The sequence below is a fragment of the Apiospora phragmitis genome (genome assembly GCF_038363925.1).
Source record: "Apiospora phragmitis strain CBS 135458 chromosome Unknown utg000002l:1.0-5516284.0:1.0-5523493.0, whole genome shotgun sequence".
Classification (NCBI taxonomy): Eukaryota; Fungi; Ascomycota; class Sordariomycetes; order Amphisphaeriales; family Apiosporaceae; genus Apiospora; species Apiospora phragmitis.
The window spans coordinates 1,820,934-1,843,671 of record NW_027117400.1 but is presented as its reverse complement, the minus strand read 5'-3'; the positions used below and the strand labels follow the sequence as shown (position 1 = coordinate 1,843,671).

General features: G+C 50.3%; 9 protein-coding genes across 9 annotated transcripts; 4 read left to right on the top strand and 5 right to left on the bottom strand.

The window, feature by feature from the left end:
• Nucleotides 1-1,490: 1,490 nt before the first annotated feature.
• PG994_001386 (uncharacterized protein) lies at nt 1,491-2,603 on the top strand (the record flags this gene model as incomplete). The annotated part of the gene is made up of 3 exons (XM_066852795.1): nt 1,491-1,642; nt 1,934-2,524; nt 2,585-2,603. The coding sequence occupies 3 exons, from the start codon at nt 1,491-1,493 to the stop codon at nt 2,601-2,603; spliced, it is 762 nt and encodes a 253-aa protein (XP_066720936.1).
• A 1,394-nt stretch (nt 2,604-3,997) lies between these two features.
• On the top strand, nt 3,998-4,925 carry PG994_001385 (uncharacterized protein; the record flags this gene model as incomplete). Its single annotated transcript, XM_066852794.1, has 3 exons — nt 3,998-4,149; nt 4,429-4,836; nt 4,883-4,925. 3 exons carry the CDS (start codon nt 3,998-4,000, stop codon nt 4,923-4,925), a joined length of 603 nt encoding a protein of 200 aa, XP_066720935.1.
• Nucleotides 4,926-5,959: 1,034 nt separating this feature from the next.
• PG994_001384 (uncharacterized protein) lies at nt 5,960-6,848 on the bottom strand (the record flags this gene model as incomplete). The annotated part of the gene is made up of 2 exons (XM_066852793.1): nt 5,960-6,332; nt 6,490-6,848. The coding sequence occupies 2 exons, from the start codon at nt 6,846-6,848 to the stop codon at nt 5,960-5,962; spliced, it is 732 nt and encodes a 243-aa protein (XP_066720934.1).
• Nucleotides 6,849-8,271: 1,423 nt separating this feature from the next.
• On the bottom strand, nt 8,272-9,137 carry PG994_001383 (uncharacterized protein; the record flags this gene model as incomplete). Its single annotated transcript, XM_066852792.1, has 3 exons — nt 8,272-8,794; nt 8,942-8,970; nt 9,111-9,137. 3 exons carry the CDS (start codon nt 9,135-9,137, stop codon nt 8,272-8,274), a joined length of 579 nt encoding a protein of 192 aa, XP_066720933.1.
• Nucleotides 9,138-9,804: 667 nt separating this feature from the next.
• PG994_001382 (ubiquitin fusion degradation protein) lies at nt 9,805-11,027 on the bottom strand (the record flags this gene model as incomplete). The annotated part of the gene is made up of 3 exons (XM_066852791.1): nt 9,805-10,143; nt 10,238-10,963; nt 11,025-11,027. 3 exons carry the CDS (start codon nt 11,025-11,027, stop codon nt 9,805-9,807), a joined length of 1,068 nt encoding a protein of 355 aa, XP_066720932.1.
• Nucleotides 11,028-11,744: 717 nt separating this feature from the next.
• On the top strand, nt 11,745-14,233 carry PG994_001381 (Lin1 family protein; the record flags this gene model as incomplete). The annotated part of the gene is made up of 3 exons (XM_066852790.1): nt 11,745-11,861; nt 11,948-13,021; nt 13,409-14,233. 3 exons carry the CDS (start codon nt 11,745-11,747, stop codon nt 14,231-14,233), a joined length of 2,016 nt encoding a protein of 671 aa, XP_066720931.1.
• Nucleotides 14,234-17,297: 3,064 nt separating this feature from the next.
• PG994_001380 (uncharacterized protein) lies at nt 17,298-17,630 on the bottom strand (the record flags this gene model as incomplete). Its single annotated transcript, XM_066852789.1, has 2 exons — nt 17,298-17,520; nt 17,563-17,630. 2 exons carry the CDS (start codon nt 17,628-17,630, stop codon nt 17,298-17,300), a joined length of 291 nt encoding a protein of 96 aa, XP_066720930.1.
• Nucleotides 17,631-18,873: 1,243 nt separating this feature from the next.
• On the top strand, nt 18,874-19,269 carry PG994_001379 (uncharacterized protein; the record flags this gene model as incomplete). Its single annotated transcript, XM_066852788.1, has 1 exon — nt 18,874-19,269. The coding sequence occupies one exon, from the start codon at nt 18,874-18,876 to the stop codon at nt 19,267-19,269; it is 396 nt and encodes a 131-aa protein (XP_066720929.1).
• Nucleotides 19,270-19,640: 371 nt separating this feature from the next.
• Nucleotides 19,641-20,575, bottom strand: PG994_001378 (uncharacterized protein; the record flags this gene model as incomplete). The annotated part of the gene is made up of 3 exons (XM_066852787.1): nt 19,641-20,146; nt 20,206-20,345; nt 20,418-20,575. The coding sequence occupies 3 exons, from the start codon at nt 20,573-20,575 to the stop codon at nt 19,641-19,643; spliced, it is 804 nt and encodes a 267-aa protein (XP_066720928.1).
• Nucleotides 20,576-22,738: the final 2,163 nt, after the last annotated feature.

Sequence of the window (22,738 nt, the reverse complement as noted above, 5' to 3'; positions counted from 1 at the left end):
GAGGGGGGCTGGGTCAGAGAAAGTGATCCAATGTCGGGTTGACGGGCTGGACGGGCTTACTTCCCCGGTCCATGGCTTGCCTCGTTCCTGTCATCTGGGGCGAACGAACATTGGGATTGTCAACTTGCAGCTGGAGGACGACATGGTTGACTGCAGAGATGGCCACCGAAAAGATGACGAAGAGTCCTCAACAGGTATGACTGAATACGAACGACTGGCACGGATTGGATGCGCTGGCATCCATCGTAAACCTTCCATGTTCGGTGAACGAATGTGCCGGTTGCTGCTACGTAGATGATCTGAACATATCACCCGCACAATAGTTGGAGATGGCGTGAACGGCAAATGCAATCAAGCAAACACCTTTGCCATGTTCCATTCGAGACAAGACACTGCCTCGGATAACCGGGCGGTTTAGATGCAGGTGAAATCTTATAGTGGTTTGGAGCCGGCACTGGAGGGGAGGGGTGCGATACAAAAAGCAATTAGGAAATGAAATGACGAGGTTGGGACTCGCGTCGCCGGTGGAGCAATCCTTCCTGGCGTGTCACGTCGCATACACCAAAACACGTGACGTTTCACGAACCCTTTGGCGCTTTCCTCTTGGGGTCTAAGCTGTTGAGCGCTGAAAACCGGACTCGCTCTCAGGGAGGGTTGAGATCGCCGGTGATTGGGTGGAGTAAATCAGTGCGATTAGTGCCCTCATCCCAGTGATCCCATCCCACGCTCCACCGTTTGCTGCAGGCTTGGTGGCTTTCTGAGCACTCACATTTCCGCTGGCATAACAGGGCATTTTGTTTGGTCCAAGATAGGATGTATGCAGATAGAACTGGTTTTTCCTGGTGGCGCAGAAGACTTCAGCAATAGTCCGGCAATTGCTCGAAGTTGGTGGAATTGAGAGATCTGGATCTGTTGGATGCAACATACCTGAACTATCTGCTGCTGGTGATCTTGAGCTTGAGATCAATGAAGCATCATCACGTGAGCCCAGTACAGTACGTTCAAGCTGGCGAGCTCGGACCTTTTGGCCAGTACAGTAACAGCAGCAGCAGCCCGAGTTTTGTGTCCCAACTGCAGCAACTGGCCCCCCAGCAAAACCACCCTGGTGCATGTCCCTCTGCAACACAAGCTTCTCACACACCATACCTGCACACCTCCAAAAGCTCCAAGCTGGAAGCTCCGCTCCGAGAGCTCCAACTAAGCTCCAGTCCTCCCCAAAAGTCGTTGCCCGTGTTCCTTTCCAGTCATTGTTCTCCAGTCGGAAAGCTCGTATCATATGCTACCTTACCCAATTCCTGCTGGTCTGTTCTTTTCCTGTCTTGCACGTGCAGAAGTACCCTCCGTTAGCTGGGTACATGCTTCTCTGCAGTCCTGCTATTACGGCCAGGTACCTTACATTGCCTGAACTATTCAAGTTCCACTTTCTTCCCCGTTGTTAGTCTGGAACCTCGTCGGGACGGCTCAGAAGTTAGGACGAGACGGCCTCCAAGATGAACAAGAACTGGAACGACCGGGCTGACAAAGACCTCTTCTTCACCATTCTATCCGTCAAGAACATTGGCGTCATCAGCGGTGCAGAATGGACCACCATTGGCGGCCACATGCGCACCATCGGCTACGGCTTCACGAATGAAGGGTGCCGGTATGTTAGCATCACTATCTTTGACTCTGGTCTCGTCCTATCTACTTCAATATCAGCGCTACTTGTGTCTTTTATCCCCCCAACTGCCCGCCCGCCAGTCGTTTCTTGGCGGCTCTCTCCCATAGCTCCAACCTTGCCCCATGTCTGTGATATGTCAAATAACTTCCGTCGCAATCAATTGGCGCCGTTGGACACAAGTCATGTATTTCCTTTCGACTCACTATGAACACCCACGCTGCCAGTGAGGCATTTCTCAATGTGGCTTTGTTCTGAGATCTGACAGGCCAATAGGCAGCACTTCCAGGGTCTTCGTCGGGCGCAACATAAACTGGAAACCAATGGTACTCCCGAGAGCCAACGGAAGGTGGACCCAACGGCGAACCCCATCACGCGCCGCCCAGGACCTGGTCGCGGTCGGCCAACGAAGTCTGTTGCTGCCCCGCCCGAGGGAACGGGTCCGGTTCCAGATGGTCCTTTTCCACAAGACGGGCTGCCACACGATGAACTACCTCTTCAAGATGGGCCATTACATATGACTGCGACCGCTCAAGTAGTACCATCACCTGAGGCGCAATCCGTTCCTGCCCCGACAACACCCGCTGGATTGCCGGCGCCGCTACCAAGCCCAGCACCAAACCCTGTGGCGAGCTTGATTGATGTCGCCAAGTCAGAGTCCCTGCCTGATCAAGCACAGAGCCCAGAGCAAGAGCCCAACTCGATAGCACTCGTGGCCGAGGATGGAGATGGTGACTTGGAGGATCATCACCCGGCAAAGCGACAGAGGCTCGATAACGATGCATCAGACCAGATTGAAGATGCAGCGGTTCTAGCACTGGCAGAAGATGGGAACTCAAGCCAAATAGATCCCTATGGCCCGCCAGAGTAAGCTAGTTGCTAATGACACCGTCACTTGCTGCCCGTCATGTTGCTGACGGTCTCCAGATACTTCGATGAGACCTGACAGCGTCTACGACAGATGACTGCAGGTCCGTCGCAGTTGACATGGGCTGCAAATATAAGGATTTCTCAGCCTATCCTGCAACAATACACCATGCGAAAGATGGGTGCTCGTCCCGCTTGCCGGGATTTCATCATCAACCATGCGAATGTATTGATGGACTCATTTCAGCCTTGAGAGCTGAGATAACCACGACGTGAGCGGACTTCAATAAGCGCAGCGATTCCCTTCTTCCAATGAACTGGGAACGTTAGGAGTTAAGGGGTACCGGAACGGCCAAGAAGACATGCCGAAATAACATTGCGTTGGATTTTCCATGAATGTATTATCGAATCTCACCATTCAAGATCCGTTTTCCTCAATACTGCCGAGTTTCACTTAGGTCTCGTCAACATCATGAGGCTATATTCTTCAAATTTAGAGATATACTTAAGTGATACACCACCAAATAATTAGGGCCTAGAAGTATGAAATGGTGTAGCCACCACTAACACTGTCTGATCAGCAATGTGTATCTTGTCTCATGATTACTGAATAGCTTGATTGCCACGAAAGGAGTTTCGTTTCTTCCAGGTACTTATTTCTTGCGGTCTCAGCTTGTGTACAACTGAGAAGTTGATGATACTTCGCTGTATAATAGGTACTCGTCAACATTCAGAGAATATCATGTAGGATCAACCGTGGCCCAATACGCAAGCTGTTCCCAGATATATCTCAGCCAAAACCCGATAGTCTTGACGACTATTAGATGACCGCAACCTATCTGGTTTCCCTGATATCCCCCATATACTCTGATGGGCCTTGCCTAGCTTCAATGTTGATAGCTCGCCCCTTTGCACGCCCTACGCTATCATCCCGATGTACTTACTACCTACGCCGCCCAGCTTTCCTTGAGTAGCCCAAGACAATCGTCTTCTTCTCCAGATACTCACGTGATATTAGATCCATAAAATGGTTGATTACAACAGCTTCACGTAGCCGACACTGAACAGGAACTTTCTTCCTTTTCATAGAACCCATTTCTTTCAACCGGTGTTCAACAAATCCATTTTCATCATTATCAGCAACACATTCTCTCACCTCGCCGAGCTCTTCCGCGTTTATACGTCGACATTTTTCAACCCTTTCCGACGACCCCTTTGAAGACATCGAAACCCTTGTATTCATCCGTGTTGACTTTTGGTCCACCATTTAATAGGTGCGCTCACTTCCATTTTATCGGACGGCTCCATGAAATAGCAACCAAGCTACATTCTTCTCCCCTGCGACTTTTTTATTTCCTCCAACTCACCATCAACAATCGTCATTGCCAACAGCAACACGCTTCTCTCGTCCCAACTCTGCCCATCGCTCACAGAACTTCACGCAAAGTCACCACCCGCACCGTACACGCAACCATGGCTCCCAGCCGCTGGACTCCGGATAAGAATGAGGCGCTACTCAACGCCTTTGGCAAGACTCTGCTGAAGACTGCCACCGGCGCCCAGAAGACCTCGATCGAGGACAACATGAGAGAAGCCGGACATGACACCACTTGGGAGGCTATCAGGTATGTTATGATTTCTTCCTATTTCCTTGTCTGCATACAACTTCTCGACATGACTGTGCTGCTGCTGCTGTTCACCTGCGATGCCGACATCCTTCTGGCCGTGGCCAAGGATGATTGTTTCCAAAAACCTCTGGTGTTGAGCCCTGGCGGTTGAATCGTTGCCGGCGATTACAGAGTCCCAGGTAAGTTCAACTCGTTATCGCCCCTTGGGCGATAACAGGGTCTCTCAACTGATACATTCACTCAAGTAAGTTCAAATATGTACTGCTCCCTCCGCAGACTTTCATACAGAGCACACCAGCCATCCTCCCTTCCGTCCGGTGTTATTACAGGATTCCGTCCGGTATCTTTCGCCTATTCTTTCAGCAACTTCTCTGTCACTCGTCACCAGCCACGCTGCGTCCCGTCTGATACACTTCGTCCATTCCTTCAGGAACTCACGTTAACTCTACTATCCTATCCCTCGTCCAAACCCTTCCCATCTGAATCACTTCCGTCCGAAGCCGCCACTATGTCTAGCTATGCCCCCAAGACCAAGCGGAACGCCTATGTCCCTTGGGACGCCGACATGCACGAGGATATACTCTGTGTTGTCCTCGCCTACTTCGACCCTACCAAGTCCCAGTATGAGGATATCCATCGCGTCACGATGGAGATGGGCCACATGTACACGCCCGGCGCTATGAGGTTGGTCTGCTATCATGAGCCTTTTTCTTCCATTGTCCGGCAACAGCCGTGCCCTTCTTCTCAGCATCCGCGCCTTCACGGATGTTTGATGACGACGGCACTCTTTCCTGTTTCTGACATTGCAGTTTTTGAATGTCCCCAGCCAGGTCTATTCAATGTACTCATCCTATGCACCTGCACTTGCCCCGCGTTTTGGTTCCTATACCAAGGAAACAGCTATAAAAAGCTGAACGCGTCACGGTCCTACCAGTGCACTTCTTCCTGCAAGCTTCCACATCGCACGTCCCACCATCTCGTTCGAGAAGCAACCCTCGATTCTCTTTTTTCTTTTTTTCTTCTTCTTGACAATCGAGCTTCTTGTTTCTTGGTTCATTCTTCACTTCCTCGACCTTCCACTCACTCGTACCCAACCCAGCAACATCTTCTTTGCGACCGGCGCAAGCGTCTTTCCTTTCGCGATTGTCCTATTTTCGTCGCGCCCCTTCTGCCTCTTTCTTTCTTCCTATTCTACTCTACCAAACACAATCTCTTTCACCTGACCACCCACTACCTTCACCATGGTTGGCCAAGGCAAGGTTCCTCGTTTCGTCTGGACTGAGCAGGCCCGCCAGGACCTACTCTTAGCCATTGTCAAGCATGCCACGCCCACCCCCATCGAGTGGACCCTCATCATTGAGGAAACCACCAAGAAGGGTTATCCCTTCAATGCCAATGCTGCCCAGTAAATGCAAACCTACTTACTTACCTCATCCCACATAAACTGCAGTGCAGCAGCTCATGTCACCTCTCTCAAGTTGATGTCCTCTCACTTACTCAGCTATGGCACTGTCCCTTATTGGAACTCATAGCTTGGGTTTTTCTTTTCTTATCTCTACGTCAAAATAAGGTTTTCATATATGCTATACTTGCTGACCATCCTCGTCTCTTACAGACAGCATCTCATGAAGCTACGCAAGAAGGAGGACAACTCCGTCGGCAAAGCCATGGAGCGCGTCAATGCCAGCCACGCCCAGTTCGAGCGCGAGCAGCAGGAGGCCCGCCTCGCCAACGCCGGCCCCGGTCTTGGCCTCCCCATTGGTTTGGGTCCTGGACCCGCCGTCCCCCGCCCCGGCACGGCCGCCGCTCAGAACTTGTTCACCCGAGGCGGTGGTGGTCGTCGCGGCGGCCGTGCCACCGCCATCGGCAGTCGCAGCAGTCGAAGCAGACCGGCGGCACCACCGGCCGAAACAAGCGTAAGCAGGTTGGCACCGACGCAAATGACGACGACTTGTGCGATGACTCGCCCTCCGATGCAGGTGCTGATGCTGGCGGCGACGACGCTGAGTACGACGCTGCCCCGCCTCCTCCTCCTGCTAAGAAGGCCAAGACCAGCCGCACCCCCAAGAAGCGCGATGGTGCTGCCGCCAATGCTAAGGTCCAGAAGAAGGATGACGTCAAGGTCAAGAAGGAGGGTCGTGCTGAGACCGTTGCGACCGTTGCAGCCGACGACGACAAGTCTTAGCGAGTATTACCCTTTCTTATCCTTAAGTCTAGCCTCCTCACATTTCAATCACGATGAAGTGGATATATATCTAACATATTTCTTTTTCCCCTTCTCTAGCGAGATGGCCCCTCCCCCGACTGGGTTCCCCAGGAGAACGTCCGCGCCCACACCGAGGCTCCCCCTTCCTGACCACCCGTTCAATGGCTATCGTGGCCAGAGCATGGCTCCTCCTCCCGACTGGAACCTTTTCAAGCAGGCCGCCGGCGTTAGTGGTGGCAGCATTGCTCCCGCTCCGTACTACTCCGGCATGGAGTTCGGCCGCTACCCAGCCGGTGTTTACGAGCCCCGCGAGCCGGTCCGCCACAACGTCGAGGCCCGTGGTAGTGCCAACGAGGCACCCCCTTCCTACACGCCCTTGGACAACAACGACCGTGCTGCCACTGAGGCCCCTCCCCCCAGTACTCGGATGGACTGTCGCAGCAGGCTCAGGACGATGGCGACAATGGCGACAATGGCGAGGGTAATCCATGGTGGATTGTCTAAGCTTCAGCTCCCCCACAATCTACATCGACATCACATCAGACTGTACTGCCCGGACTCATAGAGGTTTCATTGCTTTTGTTAGCTCCCACCAAAAGGACTACTGCAATTTTGAGCCTCGTATGTGACGAACGTGGGAAGGGAATCTTGGTTTGTTTCTTTCCTCTGCGGTGGAACATGGATGAGAGGGATGGGGATATATGGATGGACATAGTTTGGGCATGGGCCTTGCTGCACACCGACTCTTCACTTTCACTTTCACCTTCACCCATACACACAACATTCGTGTGTGTTTTTCGGGACCTCGCATGGATCCTTTCAGATTCATGGTCTCTACATATCAGCAAATTTCTTTCCTATTGTACACAACACAACGTGTGGCCGGCGGCGGTTAATCCCCTAATTCGTATCTGGGATCATCTGCCACCCTTGCCACACCCCCCAAACCCCCACATCCCTTCCTGTCATCACCATCACACGCATCATAGCGATCTAGGTACATCTGGATCATAGTGGTACACATCATCGTAGTTAATCTGAAAGCTACGTTACATAGATTCACTACAGTCTTTTCCTATCGTGATTCATTGCACGCACTGTACCGTAAGAAATGTTTGTTGGTCTACAGGAATATGGTGTAAGTTCCCGTGGTGGAAGATGTGGCTATGCGACTTAACTTGAATTTCTCCCTTGGTCAGAGAATATGGAAATGGAAAGAGGGTTAATATTCCACTTGCTGAGAAACTCAGTCGGTATAGTCGATCCGTAAGAATGGCGAGATTGTGATCTTTGGCACATTGGTCACATGTGAGACTTATCAAGGGACCAGGAAACTCTTGCTAAAACTTATTGGCTATGCATGTCTAGATATTCCCATGAACGTGTTTTCACATAGATAAGGATGCGTCGGGTGCGATTAGGTAACGTCTTTGGCTAATGTATCGGTTACGATTGATATCTCATGTACTGCAAGCATCTCATAACTCATAACTCATATCCTCCGATCGTGATACTAAGCCCAAAGACCTCAGCCCAAGTAAGTGATAAAGAAATATCCATGGCATAATTTAGATTCTCAAGATATCTGGTCATCCTGAAGATAGAGATTCATATTCAAGGGATTGTCCAAACTCCCAGCGCATCCTAGGGTTGATATATCCTGACCCCATAGTATGCATTTGTCAAAGGCTAATAAAATGCAGTCGAAGGTGGGCAGCTCATGCATAGCGACATCAAGGTGGCTCGATGTATCGTTTGGGTCAAATAACCTACTCCGACCGGTTCTCGTTGTTGGCTGTGTCAAAAGTCCCGTCATTGATGAATGGGTCAATATCCAATTCATGTACCTCACGAAACAATGGGCTCTGGTCCCGTCCGAAGGGCATGGCATGGCCAAGGTCGGTCGTGTGAAGTTAGGGGTCGATGAAGGAGTCGTCGGGCTGCCGGCGGTACTGGAGCATGTTGTTCATCTCTGCCGGCCAAGAGGAAGGGGCAAGAGGATGGGTCATCGGCAGACTGATGTACATAGTGTCCCTGATCTCGATGTTACGGAAACCGTTCTTGGCCTCGATCTTGCCCATGTATTGACCAAATTTGTTGTAGAGATACATGGGGGTACTTGCAGCTTCTTCTTCCTGGACAGAGGGTAGTTGAGGTTGATGAGGAACGCTAGGAGGGGCAAAAGGGGCAGACGATGAAGAAGCATGTCTGCCATGGCGACTACCACTATCGGCGGCTGATGCAGCAAGACGGGTGCTTTCGGGGCGGATTCGTGAGCTCTCGGTATGAGGGATATCCTCCGGTTCAGGATAGTTACTAGGCGTATGCTCAGGCTCATGGTGGGGAATCAACGGCTGTGGGAAATCATAGACTTGAAGAGCTAAGGTTCTCACGAGGGCATGGAACTGAGGCCGGAGGGTTCGACCCCAGTGACTCCTGCAAGTAAAAACGTGTTCGTCAGTATCAGGTGCTGTGTGGCTACCTCATATACTTGTACAGCAAGGCCTTCGTCATTCGTGTGAGAGTCCCTTGGAGGGAGGGGAGAAGGCAAGCTCCAAATAAGCTTGAATTGCTATTACTCACTGGCAAGCGCTTTTGGTGTTGGCAAAACCCTGTTCGTGAAATTCGTCGTGGATAACTCCCCAATCACGTATGTTGAACCCCCCTAGCCGGCATATAATGTCGAGCAGCGCCCGTTCAGCTGTCTCGTCCCAATTGGGACGAGGAACGGTGGCCACTTGCTTGCCCTCACGGTCTTTCCTTTACCCTTGCCAGGCATCTTGTAGACTTGGTTAGTGGGGTTTAATTGAGTAGCGACAAGGAATGCGGCCGCGAAGTGACTGGAGACAGTTGAATGATCTTTTTGGTGTGCTGGACATGAAATTAGTTGTCCTGGATGAGTTGCACTTGTCAAAGACTCGGGGACATGATGCGCGTCTGTAAACTATTTATATCGTGTAGGCAACCTAGGTTCTTCCACCTCAGACTCTTCTACTGAGGACAGAACTAGTTCTCGTTGCTGGGTGCAGTGTCTAGACGACTCATGTAGTCGCAAAAGGTAGGCCAGGGTGATATTGCTCAGTTGAGGCTGCTAGCCGATACCTGAGCATATCTACACCTAAGGCGACACCCAAGCCTGGCCTGGTTTTGGTATGTGGCAGTTGTTTCTTATCGAAAAACATAGTAGCAAATCTGCGGATAAGCAGTTACTTTGGAAACTAAGCCAGCAGCTATGCACAGCAACTTGTAAGCGAGAGTGTTGAGTATCTCAAAGAAGGATTATATAGCATGGCCAAATAGTAATGCGAGGAGTTTTAAATCATATCATAAGCTATTATAGCAAACTGCTATGTAATGTCATACCGACCTGAGTCTTAACTGAGTATCACAGCAGGCCTTGAGAACCGATCCAGAACGCCGTGGTATGCTACGTTACTTCCATCCCGTTATCCCTTGCGCCCATCCAAACGACGACCCTCGCTCGGCTTCTTCTCCGGCGCCTTGCCCTTGTCCTCCTGTTCGCCTTTGCGCTTGACGGCACCGCCACGTAGGGTTTGACCTTGACCAACAAAGTGGGGCCTGGATGCGTTTTCCTTCTCCGCCTCCTTGTCGGCCTCAGTCTTGAGTGGCTTGATGTCGTAGCCAAAGAAAAGCTTGTTGGGGCCTATCCGCAGCGGCATGGGGCCATTCGTTCGTCGGGGCATCGGCGGCTGGCCCTGGTTGGACGATGTGGTGGAAAGAGGTGTGGAAGTCCCCTTATTCTTGGCGTTGAGTTTGTGGCCCCGCTAAGGAAATGTGACGAAACCGCCTGGGCTCCCGCAGCAGCCTGCGAAGAATCCGGCTTCAGCGCATCGTAGTTGATAGACTGTGCCATGGTACCCTGGCTGCGTAGCAGGCCGCCAGCAGGTACTCCGGCGCCGCCCTTGGTGCTTCTCGGCGTGCTCGTGCCGCTACGGCGCTGGGCTCGACATAGCCCAGCGGGGCGGCGAAGTCCACCTCGACATCCGTCTCAATCATACTGACGCCCATCTTTTCCGATGTCGGCTTCACCTCCAAGACTGCCACGTCGTAGACCTCGTCGTTGTACTCAAAGTTGAAGACGTCGCCCATGGTGAGCGTGGCGAAGCTGCGGAACGCTTTCTCGAGAACGGCCTTGGGATCGCTAATCTCAAGGAAGTTGACGGACTGGGGCTGCAGCTTGACGAGCTTGGCCGGGGATAACGAGGTCGTCTTGATCTGGATCATGTCGCCCACGTCCAGCGCCAACGTCTGCATCATCCACTGGGGGATGTAGGCGCGCCCCTCTTCGGCAACGAACTCAAGAACACCAGCATGGGTGTGCTTCTCCCGGGCGCCGTTCACGAGCTCCATGGTCAGCGGCCACTGCACGTGCAGCTTGGACACCTTGTCGAGAGCGGACACGGGTAGCAGGATCTTGGAGCCGTAGTTCAGGTCGGGGCGCTCGGGGCCGGGCGCCATGATGATGGGGTAGCACCGGAAGTACTCGTCGAAGCGCTGCATCGCCGGTCGTCGTGATATGCCGCGGGCCGCCATGAACATGGACTGAGGGTCGTCGGGGTCGAAATCGTTGAAGCCTGGGCGATACTAGGATGGAGGCAGTGTATTAATATTGAGCAAGTACTATCAGGCGTTGTCGTTCACTTACCATCTTGGCTTTCCTTGCTGGTGGCGGTTACAAATAGGTTCTGGAGTGGTATCTCCGCTTGGTGCTTGAGGTTTGTAGGTTCGTGCTGTTACTGGCAGTCGCTCCGTTATTGTGAGTTAATCCCACGAAACATCTCCTTTAGGTAAGGTTGTCAATCAGAAGGCAGTTGGGCTGATGACGACAGAAGGCGGCTAGGCTATTGTTCCGGGCCGGACTGGGGAATTCGTTAGGGACCTGGCCAGACAGCGGGGACTTGGGAAGCTTGGGAGCTTTTTAAGGCAGCTTTGGGGGTCGAGCTTCTAAAGCTTCCCGATTTTAGTGGCTGGCAGGAGCTTGTGTCGCTTGCCTGAGGAATAGCTTACAGTGATAATGACCAGCACCAATTTCTAGAAGATAGAACCTGAATGACGTAGATCAGGCTGCTTTCTTCAATCCGCCTCTTGCATGATTTGTTTTACCGTTACTTTATCACGCCAATACCCGTACCTTGTGTATCAGTTTTCAATCGCGGAGGCATCAGTCTATTTTCGAATTGAAGCTCCAGAATCTCCTTGTCAAAACATACTCCACTAGATAAAGCTATTGCCCCAAGCTGCAATGCCTAGACTTTTGGAGTCCTAGATTAGATCGACAAGTCAATCAATCCTACCCGATGGTGACGACAGTTTCTGGTTTTTATTCGTTTTCAAATAGCATTCCACATATCACCTTGCCCCGACCATGTCCTCAAGATACGGCGCCGCTCGGCCAAAGCGCGCCGGCGAACAGTTTGCGCGTGCCAACCACGCCGACGAAGATGCCGCTGCCGAGCCCGGTTCCAAGAAAGTCAAGTTTGACGTGCGCAACCCCTCTGCGCTAGCTCTTGGCGTCGACGAAGAAGAGGACAAAGACGAATTCCTCGAAGCGGATGCCGAAGTGATTAGGGCAGCGCCGCGACCAAGCGCGGCGCCGTCAACATCGACGGCTACGACTCCGACTCCGATCGCGAGGAGCTAGGCGCCCGGCCCGAGTCCAAGATGGCCGAGAAGGACAAGGACGAGGACATGGACGACATGTTCGCCGAAGCCGACGAGGACGAGACCGAAGACCGGGTCGACGACACGACCACCAAGAAGAGCAAGGAGGTGCGTTTCCTCGACGGCGCCGACATCGAGGGCCAAGACATGAGGTCACGCGACACGGCGCAAATACGGCTCGACGGGCAGCAGTCGGACGATGAAGACGAAGAGGAGATTGCACTCGCGATACAAGAAGAAGACCTAGACGAGGAGGTCGGCGCAGGAGGACTGAAGAAACACGCCCCCAAGGTGGAGGCCTTCAACCTCCGTGCCGAAGAGGAAGAGGGTCGCTTCGACGAGTCTGGCAACTTTGTGCGCAATGCTGCGGACCGCGACGCACAACACGACCGCTGGCTCGAGGGCGTCAGCAAGAAGGAGATGAAGAAGGCGGCCGAGGCGCACGAGAAGCGCGAAGCCGAGCTGCGGCAGAAGCGCAAAGAGGACGGAGACATCTTGACGTCAGACCTTCTCAAGTCGCTCATCATGAAGTTGGAGCTAGGAGAAACCGCTCTCGAAGCTCTTGCGCGGCTAGGTCGCGGTCAGGCGAAATCCAAGAAAGTGCCGAAGTGGAAGCAGAAGAAGATGAAGCCGGAAGGCATGGACGTGGATTCGGCGGAAAAGGAAGATCCCGAGCAGGTCCGGATCAAGGAGGCTATCGATGCCATCACAGACGCGGCAGACAAACTACTGAGCCGGGACCGGCCAGATGTCTACGACAGGGAGCGGGAACTCCTGGTCCGAGAATGGAGCCGCGAGACGCAAGAACCCTGGGTGGAGCCGCGACGGGAGACAGCGGCCGACGAAGCTGCACCGACTAAGATGTGGGAATACAGATGGGTGGACGGCAGAGATGGCGCCCCAAAGCAAGGTCCCTACGATGGCCCCACCATGGAGGCATGGCAGAGAGCCGGCTACTTTGGCGATGGCGTGGAGTTTCGGGTAGTTGGCGATGAGGACTGGGCTGGACCTCCATCTAGCTGGCAGTGAAGCACCATCTTATGGGAAACTTCAGCTATCTCGGAGACCCTCTTTCTCGGCGAGGAATGTTGACTAACGCGGGGGATATCATCGGGCTTGCCTACCGGAACCATCGAGTTATTTCTCTCTTGAGCAGACAAAAAACTTTGACGGGAGTATATATGTAGGATTAGGTCAGTATCCGTCAGTTCGGTACGAATGTCTCCTCGTTAGGAAACTGAGGAGATCGCTCTCGCTCTGGCATGCGCGCACACAGATACCAATAAATGAATGAAATCACCAGCAAATCCGGATTCCAATATTGGTTGATACTCCACTACCTGCCTATCTACTCGAACACAAGACTAGTCACGAAAAGAAGCCAGTCTTACTCCAGTTATTCCCCTGGAACACGTTCCGCGCCAACTTCCCATCCTGCTCGTACACCAACCGGACCTGATCATTGCCCGAAGACACCACAGCGAGATTGCCTTGCGGCGCGCCCCACTTCTTCTGCCCCTTATTGGGCGCGCTCCACGTGCCGTTGAAGCCTCCCTGCGTCGCGGTATACTCGACAATCTCGTGCGTGGACGGCGATGCGTAGTACACGCGATAGGTGACGTTGTTATCGGGGGTAGTAGTCGTCCCGGACACGGAGTTATAGCACGCCGCGAGCCGCGCGTCGGTGTTCCAGTTGGGCAACGGGGCGTCGTCGACCTTGATGATGCTACTGTCGCCACCGCTGCCGTCGCCGTCGCCTTTGCTGGCGACTTTGATAGTGTCGCCCCGGTACGGCAGGCCCCGCAAACGCCCACTGCGCGACTGGATGAAGAAGATCAGCGTTGTGTTCGCATCTTGGGTGAGAGTGGCCGCGATCGACGAGCCCTCGACCGCCTGCCCGCCGCCGGTGCGGACCTCGGTCCAGTTCGTGGTGGCTTTTGCTGGACCCCTTCCGAAACGGTGCCATGCAGCGCCCACACGAACCCCATATGGGCCTGGAAGAAGACCTGCACCGTCGATGGTGATGCGCCCTTGTCGTCTTTTAAAACTGCGGCGAGCTTGGTCGTGCGGCTGATGGTCTGGGCCACTTCCACGATGGTGTTGGAACCCGTGGTGCATTTGCCCGTCGACTCGACGCAGTCCATAATCGCCTCGGCGATGCACGTGACACCCGCATCGGAGGTGCTCACGTAGTAGAGATACACCGCGAGGTGGCCGGACTCGCTCGCGTTTCGCGCAATGGCGGCGAGTGCCGTCTTGGGGGTAGGCCTGATCTGGAGTGTGGCGTTCTGTTCGCTGGCGGCTGCGTCGCCCCGGGCTAAGCGGTAGCGGATGTCACCGGTGCCGAGGTCTTGGTAGAAGATCTGGTAGTTGCCGGAGGTGCCCGCCGCCTTCACATTGGACACCGCGATGGCGCGGCTTTGCGGGTCCTGCACATTCAAGGGCGATGGGGTGCCACCGCTGGGCGGCACTGGTGTTGCCGACCCCGCTGTTGAGTCTCTCTCTCTAGCCAGGATCCCTCCCAGCACGCCTCCCACAATAGCCCCAACAAGAAAAACAGCCATCACGGCGCTCAAGATCCATAGCCTGCGGCGGGAAATACCACCACAACATCGCTTCTTGCTTTTCTCTTCAGTACCGGCCTCCGTGGACCTGGGCCTCGTGTCTTTTGCATTAACAGCAGCACGCCCACCATCGATCGACAATGGCCTCAATATCAATGCGTCGGATCTGACCGAACGCCGGCTTTCGCCGTCGTTACTGCTGCTGCTCGCTATCACGACGTACTTCTCGCGGGAATGAAGATGGTGCTCAGCGCCGGGGCTGACGACCTGCGGCGCGGCCACGCCGGGCGGCGGCGATACCGGAATCGGGTAGGTATCCCATGCTGTCTCCATATCGTCTGATTGTGCTTTTCTCATGTTACTCCGTCGGTTCGTTCATTATATATCGCAAGAGACGAGACAAGTTACAGAAGACAACAGCAGTCAGCGATTGACTGTAAAGCATTGCAGGAATGGCAATGAGCCACGGACGCCGCTATGGTATCCTGGCCTGTTTAAGAATAGATAATCAGCCAGTTATCCTAGATCATAGGCGTGATAGTTGGACCGCAGTCCTCAGCTCAAGAGCTGGAGGATTTGCTGACGATACGGTCACTGTCATCTTGACCCTGGTTGGCAAGTCAGACTACAATCATTGTATTAAGCTGCTTCGCCAGTCCTCTTATTGTATTTACATAGCGACGTCAGTCGGATAAGGAAGTCAATGCAATTGGATGCGGGAAGATTATAGATTATGTCCACTAGATTATCGGCAAGTCCGGGTTGCAGAGATCTGCAGGACCTACATACCAATCACCGGTGAGAACACAGGCATCCCCAAAACAGATGAGGGGGACAGCGCATGGCTTAGCTGCTGACAACCGCAGTGGTGGCTTGCACCGGGATACGACTTGGAAAAGTCCACCAAAGCCTGTCGATAGTGATTGGGTAGCGCTTTGATTGGCCCCCTAACCATGTGCCATAGATAGCTCTAGGTATCTGAACCATCAGCATTTACAAATCGGGTGTTATGTTTAGAGTGAGGCACGGCGTTCATTTACTGTTCGCTCGATATCGTAGAAACTATTTATCATGATCCCTTTCTAGGGTACATGGTTGAAGGAACCACGCTCAACTGATTTCCTTCTATTCTTGCTGTGGCGCAAAGCTTCGTATTGGTAGGGTAATCGCGTCCCATTGGAAACTCTGATTAACGTGTAATTGGGGCTCGGTTGACTAATTTTCTCCCCTTTCTTCCGGTTAAGGTTCATCGCGAATCGAACTTACATGTCTTTTACCCCTTTTATATCCACACCAAGGCCCAAGTGGCTTACTGTGTCGTAGGGTCATGATATATTTTTCCCTAGAAGTCTCGAATTTATTGAGGATTTCCCTGGTCAAAAGATGGTTCTGGTAGTTCTGGATGGTCACTGTTGTCTGACCTGTCACAGCCTGCGGGTGATACCAAAGGGCTGCATGATGGAGGAGACTGTCGCAGAAGATGTGTAGTGGACAGCCATACTCAAACTCTGCGTTATTTGACAGAAGAACGTTGTCAGCTTCAGGGGTTCCGATGATAACAGTCAAGTTGAATATGTTTCTTGAGTGGCGCTCCGCAGGAGTCTCAAATCTCAGAGAGACAGGACAGAAGATGCTTATTGTCTCAGGCAACTGTCGAATCAGCATTTGCATCAAGAGGAAACCTGGGTATCTTCATGTCCCACACACAAGTCTGAGAATGCAAAGCAGCCTCTTGCAGACAACGCCCCAGAATTCATAGCTCCTGGTGAGGGCCCAACAGCTGGTCGGGATACCATCCATTTTTCAAGAAGGCCTCGAAGAGCTTGATCATCGGCCGTCTACCAACCGAGATAAACCGGACCGTATGGTCTCTGTTGTAGGCCGGGGCTCCTTGGGCCAAGTATTCCGGTGCTGGAATATCTTTTGCCAAGGGCGGATACCTGCATGCTGGACTTCATACGCTCGTAAAACCTTCTCTCGTTGTGCGGCTTGCCAATTTACGTTCTTATTTTCTTGTTCTACTGCATTTACCAGAACCCACAACACGCCTGCTTGAGCTTAATTCAACCTCATGCATAAGTCTCTGGGATGGACTTTTGCAGAATCGGATGAAGCAAGATTTGGCTCACAATCTTGACTGACTGGGCGAAGACTGTGTCAAGATTAATGGCAAGTTACCTACTCAGCATATAGATCGACAGACTGTCGAGATACAAAAAGGTCAGACAACAAAGTTGTTTATTGCTGTTGTTTTATATCAAAATAGTGAATTGTCTATTAACCACTAACAATTGCATTGATGGTATGCCGTCAAAGGTAGTAAGAAAAACTGTCAAGCAAGGAAGAACCTTTCCTCTTTGTCTTCTGGCCTGGTAAACAAGTCATTTGTAGTTTTCTGAACATTCCTGCTGTACACATCTCGTCCTAGGTATATAATGCTGCGCTCTTCGTAAGTATGGTCCATCCCTGCCAGAAACGTCACTTTCAACTCCATTCACACACACGGACATAAACACACACAGACATAAACACACACAAAAACAGCCTAAAACCTAAACACACTTCTTCGGCCTAAATCTCTCATCATGAGTTTCAACACTCGTACTCTCACTGCCGAGCAGCGGGACCAGATCACCACTACCTGGAATGAACGCTTGGCAAAGGGTGTACGACGCCACCTTATTGCGTCGGCACTAGACCACTGGGACGAATCCACGGGCCCTCATGGCGGCAGAGTCGTTGCCGAGTTCATGGCGACGGCGATGCAATCTCCGGAAGGCATGGTCATTGTCTTCGGCTCCCCGTACCGAGCCCAGTACGAGCTCCGGGAGATGGGCCCCGACGATACCCATGCTACCATTGATATGAAGACCTCTTGGCAGGTTTCCCCGTATCGGGAGAACAGTTTGGCGGTGGCTGTTGGAGAGGAGTTGCATGCAAGAAATATTCCAGACTCACTCGTCAAGGTCACATATGGTCGGTGCGACACACCTCTCCTCAGTGATTAGACGAGGGATGTCGAGCATGTCATAGGCCCTTGTTTTGAGCAGCAGATTGTTCAAAAGGGGTTACAGGAGATTCGAGGTGAGTGAGGAAATATAGATGAATAGGTAGTCATCTAGTGCAAAGTAGTGTAAAATATTATACATTAAATCCGAAACATGAAAAGAGTGACTTTAAAATGCGTCGGTAGTGCACGAATTCCCTGCATTTGATCCGTTGATTTGATGTCTAAAAAGGTGCCCTCTAGGCTTTGGTAGCTTTACCTGCTGAGTGACTATATGGTCCCGGACCAGTGGTAGCACCTAGATATAATTATTCTATGTGTTGAACGAGATTTATATTCATTGCTTGACTTGACTCAGAAAAGACCTACAGAACCGTCTGGACGGTCTACCCACGCACGCATTGGTCTGTATCGTCCCGGTTACCCCCATATACATTACTGACACTGATTTGCTCCTTTCTACCCTCGACCCAATGCCAATTTAGGCATGTGACTGAGACGAAAGAAATACACAGTAGGGTGCCATGGAATGAAATAGAAAATAGAATTGTTCTAAAGAGGCATAAAAACATAATAAAGACTTGCGAAGATAGCATTGCTTTTGGTTTCTGTTATTGACAATAACCATAACGAACAATGCAGGGTTTTCATTACTCATAGATGTGAGTTCAAAGGTAGGCAAGGTCTATGGGGGTGAATAGTTGGAAATTTCATTGAAATTCCATGACCCATACATAGTTATTCTCAACCGGTTAAATAGTAACCATGAGATCATATGACTTCTAGGGCCTCGAGGTGTATATACTCACACCAGCATTCTTTCATTGCTTTGGTTCAATGATAGGTTATTAACCTAGGCGAAATGGAAAATCTATGAGAAACAGCATACCCAACTAATCGTATCATAGAAACTGCACAGGGTTGTCCGTTCTATCAAATGACCCTATTCAGCGATAATGGCATTATCAAAGGGAGTGTAGAACGTTAAAGAGATATTCTGAGAGCCATACGCCACCCCCTTTGTTCTCAATCTTTCATAGAAAAGCAAAAATTGTTAAATCGTGACATGGCTACATATAAGACTTCTAGACTCTTCACTCCGTATTCTGGCAAAATACAACCCCAATCGGAACCAACATATCCATCGGGAAAGGCAAAACGCGCATTAGTAATTAATACTTTTTACGCCATATCCCCTCACCAAGAGCCCCTTGTATTTCATTCTTACCGCTACACAGCAGGCTGAGATCCGAGATCTCTGGATGCGCGAGGAGAAAGGGTTGAGATTCGAGGTACTCGCAAGCCTCCTACACTCGGCCACGGAGCTTGGAGACCTCTCCCTTTGCCCGGACTTCTTCGAGCGATTGGAGGAAAGTTCGAACTCGTTCCAGATCCGGGACACCCGATTCAGGGCGATATTCAAGCTCCTGGACGCGCGCCCCGACGACACTCACGTCACCATTGCCGTGGCCACTTCATGGAAGCTCACTCCTGAGCAGAAGATGGTAATGGTACTAAAAACAGCGGATGCGGTGGATAATGATGACATCATCGAGCGTCTGAGGTTCAAGTTTCTCACGTGCGATCCTCCTCTCCAGGAGACCGAGACAGTTGCCCAACCTGATGTTGCTGAGTCTCAGGCGGCGATGAGCTCATGATGCAGAGGTTTTGGAAGGCCGAGAAAGACCCTGGAGTAGGAAGGTAAGTAAATTAGATGCCGAAAGTGAGTAACTAGGAAATGTACAGAACCTTGGCGATCAAAGGCATTGGTAGTTCGTAATTATATGTGACCCGGTATACATATGCAACCATCTTCTGTTCAGACACAATTATTACTGAAATGTTCCACTTGGGGCCCCAGGAACTTCAGGTTTTGGAACAGAGCTTTTGTAACGCAACTAAAATAACATATAAAAGTTCCCTGAGAAACAAGAAATGGAAATTAAATGACAACATAGAAAGTAAGATATGCTAAGCCCGCCTATAACCCATCGGCCCCCCTTGAGCCAGTCACTTCGACCTCCTTTAATCATTTACCATTGTGCAGCTCATAGACTACACCAGCATGATCGTGGTTCCCAGGGACATTGGAGAGCTCTTGCAAAGACTCAGGGGAGGCACCCGAGACCGGTGGTGGAGAGGTCGGCTTATGCTGGGTTCCCCACCCGTAGCCTGGCGGGATCCTATCTTGTTGTGGTGGTGGTGGCGGTGACGATGCCTGCCAATGCGACACCGGCTGATACTGGCCGTACGTGCTGCTAACATGTCTTGCTTGCTCTGCCGCCGGCAGAGGCGCCGGCACAGTCGCCGCCGCTTTCTTCATCCTGCGTCTCATGATCCACCAGACCAAAAGGCCGACCAAGATGCATCCGACGATTGGCCCTGCTACGGCGCCAGCAATCCATGCTTGCGAAGACGCTGGGGCAGGAGATGGATCACCGCTCGCGCTCGGGCTCGTCTCGGCACTCGTCGGGGTTGGGACCGCAGTACTGCTGGCGGGTGTCGCTGGCGTGGTAGTAGCAACAGGAATACTCGCTATATATGGGCACCTTAGTTCAAGTGATTGCCTGTATAGGAGGAGTATGCCATCTTACACGTAGTGGACTTCGCTTCCGGTATTGCTCTGTACACCGTGGAGGCCGGCCAACGACCACACCCATAACTCGTGTGCGATGGGGAATCAGACAAAGTATTCTCGAATATGGTCATAGTGTAGACTAGGTTTGTCCCACGACTGGTTATAAGGTAGGTGATTCACTGTCAGGTAATGTTGGGAATAGGTGGATCGGCATTGGTGTACGCTTACCAAGAACTTGTATTGTAATAGCCTGCTAGAACTGTCCCAGATCCAGAAGTGAAAACATGGCCAACTCGAGCGGTACCATTTTGAGTGAAGTAATACGCCCAGTTACTCCATGTGGTGTACGTCGTGCCCACAGGCAGCGTAAGTGCTTCCGCTTTCATTTCAAACAGGTCAGTCATCATTTAAATCGTCATATCTCACGGTGCAAACTAGGCTGAGAAACAGGGCTATGGCGAAAAAGAAACATAGGAGTGACCAACTGGTAAGACTACCACTTGTGGGCAAGTAAAATCCTATAAAGTTCGTCATTCTTGCTGTCGCGGACATATCGGAGGCTGCCATGTCCGACGTCATCTTGACTCTGTAGATATAAGCTCACGTGGCAAGCGGATGCCAGTGACAGAATAGAACGAGCCTGGAATAAACAGGATGTAGAAAGCAAGCAAGTAAGGCAATGAGAAACTCGGCGTTCATGTGGGGTGAAGGGAAGGGTTCAGCGAAGAAGAATCTTAGGCGTCACACAAACGAAATCTGTATGGGAAAGAAAGAAGAAGAAAGGGGAGGTTTCGCGGAAAGTCCTGGAATCAGGAAGACGGGAAGGTCATAAGTTTACATGAGCGCACTTGACCCTGGACCCTTTTGCTCGTCAGGCTGTGTGCGCTGCGATACCCCCAAAAATAACAAGGGTTCGTTTTTCTGTGTGACTCGCCACGGCTGACGGTGATAATCATGAGTGTATGTAACTATCATATCTACACAGACCAAGAGGTTGTCAGCGTGGCTGACATGGAGGTAGACGCAATACACAAGGATCATAAGTATGAGATGGCGTCGCGTGGAAAGGATGATGCAAAAATAGAACGGAGGCCGAATCTATGGCCATTCTTCTCAATTCCACCGATAGGCTATGTCGTGGCGTTTCACATCTTAAGAAGCGGCATTATGTCCGAAATACTGCTGGTATGGCGCAGGGCTAGGACCAATGTTTCCTGGATATCGTATCACACAACTCCTGTGGCTGCATGATAAGCTAAAGCACCCCTTCACGGGCCACCTCGTTACGGGCCACCCCGTTACGGGCCACCGCGTTTTACCCCACGAACGCGTCTTTTTACCGTGCATCTTAACTAGAAGACTCTTTAATTTAATTATCACCTTTTATTTTTTAAAGTAATTATTACCCTTATTCTTTTTATTTATTTCTACTCTTTATAATAACATTTTTATTTAATATTTAAAAGCGCGTATAAGTTACTATGCGCGATATAAAGCTTAAAGTAAGCCAGCTAACGGTGCTACGGTCACCTCATGTAATGGCGACCCCTAAATTTAAATAGCCCTCGATAATACTATATATAAATCAGTATATAAACTAGTTAGCTTTTAATTTATAATTAATTAAATAATACTATCTTTTTCTTTTTCTTTTCTTTTTTTTAATAGGCTATAAACTTAACGAGTTAATATTATAACGCGCGATTTAAAATGTTATAAATAGCTTATTAATAAAATAAGCCGTCGAAAAGTATAATTATTAAATAGGCTCTCGTACATACAATAGTTCCGGTTTTAATCGGGGTTTAATCGTTCTTATTCTATTATTTATATCTATTTTTAATACGAGTTACGAGGGGTATCGTATACCCTTTTTAATAAAATAAGAAAGGGGTTTATACGCGTAAGTATGTAATACTTTTTTTAAAGTAATATAAAAAACCTTAGTTTTTACTATTTTAATATTAGTAATTTTTTATTTTAATAATAAATTTAACTAGCTCCCTTTATTAGGACGAGTCTTCTCGTCGTAAGGGTTTTATATAAATAGGTTATATTAATCCGGTATTCGGTACTTATTTAAGCTATATAAGTAATACTATACTTTTTTAATATTATTTTTATTAAATAGCAAGTTTTTTTAATTAATTATTCTAATTATTTAATAATAATAACGGTATTAAAGAAAAATTATCGTATATTAACGTGTTTTCTTTCTCGTTATAAATTAAAAAAAACTATTTAAAAATAATAATAATAATAAATACACGTTTTTATATACCGAATTACGTTATAGTTTATTAAAAATTATATCTTTTTTTTATTCGCCGTATAAATCCAGCCGCTCGATATACGCTTTTATATATATAATAAAGCTGTGCGTTAAAACTATTTATTTGAAGGCTTTATTTAGGGATTTCTTAGTAAAGGCGTTTATAGGGTTATTTCGGCCGTCGACCTAACAGATTTCCGAGATTTCCCTTTTTTCGTACGATTTTCGAAGCGATATAATATCGATTATTAATCTTTTTTCGTTCGTTATTCTTAGT